Consider the following 12,205-nt stretch of genomic DNA (forward strand, 5'->3'; position numbering starts at 1 on the left):
CACCGCACAAGGATACATTCTGGGATTGCAAAGTCACAGTGCCTTAAGCAGAAGTTAAAGGGAAACGAGATAATATAGCAGAAAAACTTTCAACTAAGTAATTTGGAACCAAAGCATTTTTTAGAAGTTAAATGTTGTGAGTTTTTTGTCTCCTCTTTCAGAATTATCAGGAAGACATTACTGATAGAGATTGAGCTGTTTCCTTTTTGTACCCATGTGCTTCTCTGGTAACTTTCTAATCTTCAAGCTTTTGTTTTGTACTTCACTATTAGTTAGTGATGCAAATGGAGGCTGAAATCCATCTTCCTGCTGAATTCACTTCTCTAGGAGCCCCAGGCATCCTGGGCCTACAGTCTTTGTCATCCTGATCTCTGGTGCTCTCAATAATGCAGCAAGTCTTTACTCCACCAAAGTGTCACCTGTCAAGGTGAGTCGTGCCATCCCCTATCAGAAGTGACAGCCACGTTTGAGTACCAGCGTCTTGACTGACTTCTCTTTCATCATCCATGTTAGAGTAATAACATTTTCGACAAGGTGTTGGGTTTACCCCCACTCTTCTTTATTCTTTCCTCCCCATTCCTTAGTTAGAGCACCTGATCAAAAAATTATTCCTGACAAAGACTTCCTGCTCCAACTTAAATGAGCTCAACGAGATGGAGCATTTTCGCACAGAAAGAAAGTGAAACGTTGATGTTGGAAGTTAATGAATCTAGTAGCAGAGAGAACATTATTGAGACTGGATAATATGATCTAACAGCTTTTCCTCTTCTTATCCTCCCTGTAAAGAATGTATGGAAGTCAGTTATGTGGCATGATTCTAACATCTGTCCTACCCCATAATGGTAATTTGTATAAGTAATGGAAACAGGTTAAATACTTCCATTCTAATGTTGCCAGCAGGGGCGAAAATGAACATTTCAATGAAATAATCTCGACAGAGCAGGGAGAGGAGGGGTGGATGGACTGATTCATCTCCAGCTCTCTTTGGTGATCCGAACACTAATGAGAATGCTTGAATGTATAGTTTATCAGATAGAGGAGGAAAAGCAAGTACATTTCTCAGATTAGAATCACTGTGAAAATACACCCGCATGCAAGCTGCTTCTGTCTCCAATTGCAAAGGTTGGCTAATAATTTGCAGCATTCATTCCAAGGGGAATGGATGGTGGGTAAAGGGAGGCAGAGAAGGAGGTGAGGAACTTTCTGTTGGTTTTTAATGGGTTGACTTTAAGGTTATCATTCAACTTGCTCGAAGCACAGAGGTCATTCTTGTTTCAATACCTTATCTACTTTTTAGGCCCATTATATTAAAATTACAAGGGAAGCGGTGCTAGCATTTTGCCTCCTATTTTTTTGCAATTATAAATGAAAGACACAAACCACTAGAGTAGGTCCTTTGGTTGCTTGATAGGCTGTACTACTCTTCAGCAATTGTTGTGACTAACTCATTTTTTGGCACTGTAGTGATATATAATATATAAACATACACAAATATATTTCTTGGATCTTTGTTATGATTCTTAGTGAGAACTCATATGTTCTAATTTGGAAAATTTTCAAATCCTCCAGCAGGTATCTTAATGCCTTACAATGTGGGCTTTTGGATTCTCTTTTGTGAATCACTAATAATATTATACTCTGAAAATATATTGGTAAATCTATCTATCTATCTATCTATCTAATCGTATTTTGAGGTGTGAAAAGTGCTTTCACATAAGTGCAAGTCACCCCCACTCGGGAACCTGGTTCATGCCAGATGAGAGTACAGAATTGTGGAAACTTCAGCTGCTGTTTTCTGTTGGATGGATAAACATCAGATGCTGTGAAAACACATCTGTTGTGTGCTGAATTGTGATGGTTCATAAAGATACCAGATTTATTTTGTCCCCAGTTAGGTCTATTCAACAAAGAACTTTATGCCCAAGCCCTGTTCAGCAAAACACTTAAACACATCCTTAAGTCTCATTGATTTCAATGGGACATAAGCATATGCTTAAAGTTATGAACATAGTTAAGTGTTTTACTGAATTGGGGCCTTAAATACTTTGATATTTTTTCCTTACAGTTATATTTTGATCCATTATTGTCTGGCCTTGATAGAGTTTTCACTCTACAGTTATCACTTTTTGCCATTCCTAAAATAATGTTTGAATTCTACAATCCTTTTTATAAATGGAAAAGTATATCTATGCTAGAGAGAAATTCCTTCAGAAGTACTGGGCTAAGGATTAAGAAATTATTTTATATATTTTTTATGAAAAAATATAATGGTTTTAAAACTATTTATATATTTCCAGTGTGTGTTTGCCTCTTCAGACAATGGATGTGTATTTATAGTGTAAACCTTCTCACTGAAGCAAACACAATGTGCTGTATCACTAACATGTTAGATATATAGCGCCTCATGTCCACTTACATTAGAATGCACAGATTTTAATGCTGTTCAGAGATGACAGTACATCTATGGGGAAACATTGGCATCCAGAAGGCACATCTTATGGGCAAGAAATATTAACAAGGTTTAGTAAAAAGAAAAGCAGACCACTTCCAATCGCTAGTTATTTCTTCCTGTGTCTGTAATTTGATGATTTTTTTTCAGAGAGAGAGGGATTGGCATCATTATGCACTATAATATCTTCTGCTCTGGGTATAGTGAAGTTGCTGGAGATGAATTTTTATTGCTGCTCTATATATTTCTGTGTAGTTGCAGGACACACATGTAAACCAGTATCACAGTTTGCAACATCTTTGTAGGTGCAGGAAGTGTATGTAGAAGGTTGATGGGAGTTGTTTTAACATTTTTTAAAAAAATGACTGGAATCTGTTTTTTTTTAAATAGAGAGAGAGAATCTCAGTTTCTCTGTTTTATTTGAGTTAGGATAATAGCACTTTTCTATACAAATAACTGTGGAAAGAGAATTCCAACGCCTACTTATTAATCAGATTTCCCTGGGGGAAATTTTAGTAAATATATATTTTTGAAAAGTAACAACTTTATCTTTATTTTCTGTTTTTCTGTAATATCTGTCATAGAACACTTCTGGACTAGAAAATTTCATTGACCTTGTGAAATATCATATTCTGTTGTTTGTATTAATATTCTTACTGGAAACATTATTAAAGTGCTGAATAAAAAGTTTTATATTTATCTCAACAACAATCAGAGGGTTTCAATGAAATCGTTTCTAATGGTAATAATATAAATTAAAACAATTCAAATAAACTACCATATTACCTAATGTGCATTGTGTATGTGTGTGTATGTGTGTGTTTGTTTAGAAATTGTTTATAATAACTGCGTGTGTGTGTGTGTGTGTGTGTGTGTGCAGATATATACATATATATAAAAATTTGGATTGTTTTCAGGATCTGACTTTAAATTTTGAAACAAAGGAAAGTCATCGTTAAGGCAGAAAATTCTCTGTCCACTTTCTAGCTAGGTATTTCAGTATATCTTGGCATGTAAAAGAACTCACTCTTGTAGTAGTCTTAGTAAAAACTAAGAATAAGAAAGAAGGTGAAAGATGGAATTTCATTTTAACACTCAGGTTCTTTGTTTTAGGGGTTAGTACCAGACATTTCATGTAACTTAAACATTTTTTTGGTGTAGTTTAACTCCCTTTCTGGTGGAAATAAAATAAACTTCCCTACCAATCAACAGTGTATGAGAATCGACACGAAAGATCATCATAAATTAAACAGAAAAAAAAATAATTTGGATCAGTTATCACTTACATATAGAAACTGATTTGAAGCAGGTATTTACAGTAATTACTAAAATGTAATTTTTTTTTACCACTTTTGAAAAATAATAATGACGTACTGGACCAGTCATGCAGATTGTTGACCTGTAGTACTGATCTGCAACTTGAAGCAGTTAGTAATGTTTATTAAAATCATTGGATTAAATTATCAGCTGGTATAAATTGGCATAGCTCAGTTGAAGTTACTGGAACTACATTAATTTATACCAATTGAAAATATGTCCCATTAAGTTTCAGCTCCTCCATAGTAACTGACTGTCAGTTATTAATAGTTCATATTTTTATATGTAAAGAAAAAAATGCCAGAAGGGCCTAGTCTATGTTTTGCACTTTGAGCCTGGAAATTTTAGTTTAGAAAAACACTATCAGAAAAAAAGGTCCCAGATTCCATAATTGTCTATATTTGCCCTCCTATAAAATGCTTTCTTTTGCAGTTATAAATACCTGAAAACAGGAATGTATAATGTGAGTGCTGACAGACTCTTAACTACAGCTGTGCTAGTGGATTCCACTACAACACACATACACACAATTTAAAATTATAAAAATAACAGCATTACAAGGTTATAATACAATGTGGGCCTTTCGTGACATTCTTGTGATAACACTGTAAGAGCTGAGATTTTTACAGAATAAATGAATAGTCGTTTTTTTTTTCTTTTTCTTTGTTGCAGAACATCATCCTTTCTGGTTCCCTCTGAGCCTTTTCTCCAGCTTCTTCTGTTTTGCCCAGTCTCCTCCTCCTCCGCCTTCCTGATACCGTTACATAATTTTTAAATAAAAGGCTTGTGGCTCAGCTAGCTTTTTAATAAGACTTTACCTGAAACTGTGTCATTTTTAACTGTTTTTAGTAAAACAAAAGTATCTACAGAGATAAGAAGGAGACAGGCAGTTATAGACTGGGTAGAGGGTTGAGGAGGACATAAGGAACAGCATTACAGTGGTAGGGGGGTGGAAGTGGATGAGTCACATGTCCTCTTGTCTTGAAATATGGGGCTGTAGTTGTGCAGGGAGTGTATCAGGACTCTGCTGTAAACCTAGAAGTATCACATAGTGATTGTAGATACTACTGTTCAGTAAAAACAAACATTTTAAATAGTCTTCCTGTTAAAATGGGAGGATTAAATTTTGCTTTTTTAAAGGGGAAAAATTCTGGAAATGAAAGAATTAGCAACTGCTTGGGAAAAATGGTACAAATTGTATTAATACCTAACAACTAAAACTTCCTAAGGTGATAAGTGTATTTTATTTTATTTGTTTCTTTTTTTTCATATCACATTGGAGCAGAAGTGCCTTTTTCTGGCTTTCTTTCAACCTTTCTTCCTGCAAGGGAATTGCACACATTTCAGAATGGCTCTGTGCACAATTCACCCAACGTAAAAATATTTTTTTCCACGTCAGAAAGCTGTTCTCAACCCATGTTTATTTTCTACTTTGACTTGCACATAAACTCACCTACATTCCACAACCAAGGTGATTTTTCTGGCCAAGTGCTTCTTTTATAAATGTGGAGGCAAAAGTGTACATGTATGTTTTCTACTATACAATGAAAATATACATTTATCACCTAGGTCGGGGCGGGCAAACTTTTTGGCCTGAGGGCCACATCCAGTTTCCAAAATTGTATGAAGAGCCGGTTAGGGGAGGCTGTGTCTCCTCAAACAGCCAAACATGGCCCAGCCCCCACCTCATATCCGGCCCCCCGCTTCTAACCCCCAATGGCTCCCCCAGAACTCCTGCCTCATCCAACCTTTTCCGTCTCCTGACGGCCCCCCTGGGACTCCTACCCCATCCACCACCCCCTGCTCCCTGTTCTCTGACTCCCCCGGAACCTCCACCCCGGCTGCCCCCTGCGCCCCATCCAACCGCCCTCTCCTTCCTGACTGCCCTCCCGGGGCCCCTGCCCCATCCAACCCCTCTGTTCCCTCCCCGACCCCTATCCACACCCCTGCCCCCTGATCACCACCCCCAACCCCCTTGCCTCTATCCAACCCCCCCTGCCCCCTTACCGCGCTGCCTGGAGCACCGGTGGCTGGCGGCACTACAGCCGCGTCACCCAGAGCACGGGCCGCGGCTCTGCAACTGCGTTGCCAGGCTGCCCGGCTGCCCAGAGCCGCCCAGAGGAGGGACAGTGGGGGAGGGGCTGGGGGCTAGTCTCCCAGGCCAGGAGCTCAGGGACCAGGCAGGAGGGGCCCTTGGAGTAAATGTATTTTGATATAGTGGCATCTGCTCATGAATATCACATTTGCTAGTTTAAAAAATTAGTTTGGTACAGATGAGCATGTAATTTGTAGAGTTTCACCAGAAGGCAATAAAATAGCAAAGATTGATATTTACTGTAAGCCAATAATCAATGTAGTCTTACGTTTTATGTTTAGCACTTCTAAATATTCAGCTCACTCATTTATTTTATTTTTAGCTACCAATGGCTCTTGCTAGAATAGTAATGTGGCACCCATGTCATGTTATAGTGTAGGGGGATGCAAAGTATCTCCTGTTCATACAGAACAATAATAATTGTTATCCTATATTGTCCTCTTTAAGTCAGTTTACCATTTAAATGTTATATTAAAAAATGCTCTATGCCAGTGAAAGCCAAGAGCTGTGAGATTACGCCACTCTCTAAGAACCCAATGCAACAAGCCACCAGGAACCTCCTCAATAATTGACCTGACACTTTTGCCAAGTATGGCTCCATTAGAGTCAGTTGTCTGCCACTGATTTTGCCAAGGAGATTGCCCTTGAGGGTGCAGCTGAGGTCAATTTGCTACAGGGCTTCAGCAAATGGGATCAGTCCAGTCAGTGATTCTAAGAACCTAGGTTCATGGAGCAGATGTCAACCTCAGATATCTGCTTTGTACACACATAATGTATCTCACTGCCTGACTTCTGCTCTATTTAATTACTCTTGTATTGAGGAGAGGAATCAGCTTAATGCTTTTTAAAAATAATGATGGTGACTATTGTGGGACTGTCTGTCGCACGTTACTCTATTAACATAAAAATTAATACTACCCATTAAGAGTTAAGGTTGATGTTAAGATAAGGGTGTACAGGTTGAGTGTGTAAGTGGTGCGGATGTGTTGTTTGTACCTTTAAAATTTGGCGTCATCATTAACGTGTTTAGTCTAAGAGATGGCAGTGATATAAAATGTGAGCATTCCATAACTGTGTCTTGTTTTTCTATATTTTAAGCATATGTTCCTGAGGAGGAATTGAAGGCAGCGGAAATAGATGAAGACAGAGTGGAGGATGACGGGCTATCTCTGGACATCCAGGAGAGTGAGTATTTGTGCAATGAAGAAACAGAGATCAAAGAGGCTCAAAGCTACCAGAACTCCCCAGTCAGCACTGCAACTAATCAAGATGCAGGCTATGGTTCACCGTTTAGTGAAAACAGTGATCAGCTGGCCCATTTCAAAAGCACTTCCTCTCAAGAGGAGAAAGAGGATCATCAGTGCACAGACAATGCTTCCTATCCACAGGACAGCTTGGCACAAATAAAAGCTGTGTATGCAAATTTACTCTCAGAGTCTTGCTGGTCTAGTTTAGCTTTGGACTTAAAGAAATCCAGTCCAACTACCAGCAACAATGAAATCAGCCAGAATGAAAACACCACCAATTGCAATGCTAATACCAACACCCATAGTACCAGTACCAACACCAGTACTAGTACAAGTAACTGTAATACTAGTAACAGTAACAGTGGTGGTTCAGGTTATGACTGGCACCAAGCTGCATTAGCTAAAACTTTGCAGCAGACTTCTTCATATGGACTTCTCCCAGAGCCTAGTCTGTTCAGTACAGTTCAGCTTTACCGGCAAAACAATAAACTCTATGGGTCTGTGTTCACCGGTGCTAGTAAATTTCGATGCAAAGACTGCAGTGCAGCCTATGACACACTGGTGGAGCTAACAGTGCATATGAATGAAACTGGACATTACCGTGATGACAACAGAGATAAAGAATCTGAAAAGACCAAACGGTGGTCAAAGCCTAGAAAACGTTCACTTATGGAAATGGAAGGCAAAGAGGATGCTCAAAAAGTGCTGAAATGCATGTACTGTGGGCATTCATTTGAATCTTTGCAAGACCTTAGTGTCCATATGATAAAAACAAAGCATTACCAGAAAGTGCCTCTGAAGGAACCAGTACCAGCCATCACTAAACTGGTCCCTTCTACCAAAAAGCGAGCACTTCAGGACTTAGCTTCACCTTGTTCACCTGAGCCACCAGGGATCACTGCAGATGGTGCATTGAGTGAGTCTGCAAAGGATCAGAAAACTGCCAATCCCTATGTGACTCCAAACAATCGCTATGGCTATCAAAATGGTGCTAGCTACACTTGGCAGTTTGAGGCCCGTAAAGCCCAGATACTGAAATGCATGGAATGTGGCAGTTCTCATGACACGTTGCAGCAACTTACTGCTCATATGATGGTCACTGGTCATTTTTTGAAGGTGACCAACTCCGCCTCGAAAAAAGGAAAACAACTAGTGTTGGACCCTGTGGTGGAGGAAAAGATACAGTCCATACCTCTGCCACCCACCACCCATACGAGACTACCAGCCTCCAACATTAAAAAACATCCTGATTCTCCAGCTGGGTCTACAAACTCTGAGGAGAAGAAGGACCCAGAAAAGGAAAAGGTTGTTGTTACTGAAACAGACAAAAAGATAAAGGAGGAGAGTGAGGACTCTACGGAAAAATTTGAGCCAACAACTTTATATCAGTACCTCAGAGAGGAGGATTTGGATGACAGTCCTAAAGGTGGAATAGACATATTGAAATCCCTTGAGAATACAGTAACAACAGCTATCAGCAAGGCTCAGAATGGAGCACCTTCCTGGGGAGGATACCCCAGCATTCATGCAGCTTACCAGCTACCGGGAACAGTAAAGTCCCTACAACCCACAGTGCAGAGTGTTCAAATGCAGCCATCCTATGCCAGTAGTGTGAAATCACTGTCGTCGGAACACAGTGCACTCGTCCATTCTCCAGGTAGTCTCACACCCCCACCTCACAAGAGTAATGTGTCTGCGATGGAGGAGCTGGTGGAGAAGGTTACAGGTAAAATCAATGTAAAGAGGGAAGAAAAACCTGCAGAGAAAGAGAAGAGTTCTCCCATTAAACCAACATCACCTGCTGCTAAAGAAAACAAAGACTTTCTAAAATCAGAGGAAATAAACAACAAACAGCAGCAGAAAAAGAGTCCCACTGAAGTTCAGAAGGTCAAAAAGGACAGTCCAGCTGAAGCTCATACTCCAAATGGTACAGAGCCACTCAAAGCAAAAGTTGCAAATGGCTGTAATAATTTAGGAATCATCACAGATCATTCGCCTGAGCCATCTTTCATTAATCCATTGAGTGCTTTACAGTCCATTATGAATACCCACCTAGGCAAAGTTTCTAAGCCTGTAAGCCCCTCTTTGGACCCTTTGGCCATGTTGTACAAAATTAGCAACAGTATGTTGGACAAACCTATTTACCCGACCACTCCGGTCAAGCAGGCTGATGCCATTGACCGGTACTACTATGAAAACAGTGATCAGCCCATTGATTTAACCAAGTCCAAAACCAAACCTCTTGTTTCCAGTGTGGCTGACTCTGTCTCTTCTCCTCTAAGGGAGAGCGCCCTAATGGATATTTCTGATATGGTGAAAAATCTCACGGGGCGTTTGACACCCAAGTCTTCTACTCCGTCTACTGTGTCAGAGAAGTCGGATGCTGATGGAAGCAGTTTTGAGGAAGCTCTGGATGAGCTGTCACCAGTACACAAGAGGAAAGGCAGGCAGTCCAACTGGAACCCTCAGCATCTTCTGATCCTTCAAGCACAGTTTGCTTCCAGCTTGAGGGAGACACCAGAAGGCAAATATATTATGTCAGACCTCGGTCCACAGGAGCGGGTACACATCTCTAAGTTTACTGGTCTTTCCATGACCACAATTAGCCACTGGCTGGCCAATGTGAAGTATCAGTTAAGGAGGACAGGTGGAACTAAGTTTTTAAAGAACCTAGACACAGGACATCCTGTTTTCTTTTGCAATGATTGTGCCTCTCAATTCAGGACTGCTTCTACATATATAAGTCACTTAGAGACACATTTAGGGTTTAGTTTGAAGGATCTGTCAAAGTTGCCACTAAATCAGATTCAAGAACAGCAGAATGTTTCAAAAGTCCTCACGAACAAGACTTTGGGCTCACTTGGAATTGCTGAGGAGGACTTGGGCTCCACATTCCAGTGTAAGCTCTGTAACCGAACTTTTGCAAGCAAGCACGCAGTCAAACTGCACCTTAGTAAAACACACGGCAAGTCCCCAGAGGACCATCTGATCTATGTAACTGAGTTAGAAAAACAATAGCGTCCAGGTAAGCAGCTAGGTATGCAAGTGACCACAGGAACATTGCACTAAACTTCTTCATAGTACTGCACTAGGCCTGACCTGAGCCTCTGAAATCAGTCTTACTTTTGTTGCTGAACTGCCTATCTGGACCTTGGTTTTTCTTACACTTATTTTGTAGTTATATTTATATGCTCTTTGTCTGATCTGTGCATGGTGGTTTTTTTTGCTTTGTTTTGTTTTTTTTGTGAGTAAAAGTCTGACCTTTATTTTCAACATCTGTCCTTGATGTTAAGCTATCTTTTGTAGAATATAATGGGAGACACTATTGAGAGACATTAATTTAGCAGTAAAGAAAGACACAAAGAACAATGATAAAAAGACATCCTAAAATTGCAAAGTTGCCATGACAATAAAGGTCACAGAACCCAGTAGTGTCAAGTTTTAACCCTCGAAGAACTGTAATAGCATTTCTGTGCCTTTCCAAATAATTAAAGAAATAAAAGGCTTAAAGGGATTTCATTCAAATCAAAGCTGTGTCAAAAACAAAATGTACTAAAGATTTTTTTTTTTTAAACTGAATGAGCATTTTTCAACACAGAACTGGTTTGCGGAGAAAACATGCATACAGTTCTTGGACGAAGGAAAGCTATCTAGTACTCACGGGGTTAGGAAGCCACAACTGTAAAAGTTTAATAATAATAATAATAATTAAAATAATAACAATAAAAATAATATAAAATAGCAAACCAAGTTGCCACTATGTCCAAACCCTCTGGATGCTGAAAATTGCCACTTTTTTGGCAAAAAAAAAAAAGTATGCAAGCTGTTGTTTAAAAAAAAAGTGTAAAAATGCTTTTTTTCCCTGTAAAATACTGCAGTTTATAGTTATTTACAAATGTTAAGCTTTGGTACAAGCTCACCTTTCTATAGTGTGCTGCATTGGTAAATGAAAACAAAAAACAAAACAAAAAAAGGGGCAAATGTTGGATTCCATTCCTTGTAAATTGCCAACATCAGCTTAAAAAAATACATGTTACATATCGTACCATTTTAAACTGTTTAACTTTCTTTGTACCTTCTGGCTGTATGCTTTCTCTTTTAACTTTTTATATTGTCATTTTATATTCAACTTCTGTGTATATAATGTAAAACCACACTTTTTGAATAAAATTTAGTTCCTGCAGCTTGATTTAAATAGAGAAATTTTACTGGCACCTGCATCTTTCCAGATGCATGTACTTAAAGGAACTATCTGACAAAAATAAATAAATAAAAATAAAGCAAGCAATGCACTATGAATTATACATTTTGATGTTTTATCATTAATATTGTACAGTACATTTTGGTTCACACAATTAAATCCACTGTTTTCTCAAGTGTAAAATAAACCCACATGCAGTTCTTGATTTACATACATTGTCATGTCGTCATTATTTTGCCTTTGAGGAGGTGTTCAAACAATAAGAGGTATCACTTATGCAATCAACCAACAAACATATATTTGAAATCATCTCTTCATGATCTGTATGCTGACATATTTTGTTCTAAGCCATAAGTATTAATAACCTCTTAAAGTATACTTGCAGTAAATTACCCTCCTTCAGGTACAAAATCATTGTGATTTTATTAATTAGTAATGGGCATTCTGTTGATCACTGAAGTGTAAGATGGGCTGAGAATTTTTTGCCATGTTAATCTTGTGCTGTGTAAATGTACTTGGAACCATTTTTGCTGTGAATTCAGAGACGCTGATGAGCCCCTTCCTCAGGCAAAACTCCTTTTGACTTCATCAGGAGTTTTGGCTAAGTAAGATGCTGTGGCTTAGGCTCCCATTGTCCTTTGGATACTGTGGTACTTGCCTTTCCTGCAGCTATGAAGATCTCTGAGGCTTTGACACCAGTTCTTACTTGCAGTACAAGAAGACAGACCTGTGTTTCTCTGTACTTTTTAAATATTACATTTTGAGGTAAGCTGAGCACAGTCTTATGAGGTGTTTCTCTTAATCTTTATTTCTGTTCTGTTGAATGCAGATGTCATTTAGAGTGTAAGAGAGAGCTGTCAGGGCCTTCAGTGCTCTATCTCATGAGTTCTATGACA

The 12,205-nt window shown here is 39.0% G+C and overlaps 1 protein-coding gene across 3 annotated transcripts in view; it reads left to right on the top strand.

Moving 5' to 3' along the window:
- Positions 1 to 11,520, top strand: part of TSHZ1 (teashirt zinc finger homeobox 1) — a 56,100-nt gene extending 44,580 nt beyond the window's left edge. For all 3 annotated transcript variants that reach the window (XM_038389986.2, XM_043508203.1, XM_043508201.1), the window contains one exon: positions 6,960 to 11,520. In XM_038389986.2, coding sequence (XP_038245914.1) covers positions 6,960 to 10,126 — 3,167 coding nt within the window. In that variant the 3' untranslated portion in view covers positions 10,127 to 11,520. The remainder of the gene's footprint in view (positions 1 to 6,959) is intronic.
- Positions 11,521 to 12,205: the final 685 nt, after the last annotated feature.

This window comes from Dermochelys coriacea, chromosome 2 (genome assembly GCF_009764565.3).
Source record: "Dermochelys coriacea isolate rDerCor1 chromosome 2, rDerCor1.pri.v4, whole genome shotgun sequence".
Taxonomy (NCBI): Eukaryota; Metazoa; Chordata; order Testudines; family Dermochelyidae; genus Dermochelys; species Dermochelys coriacea.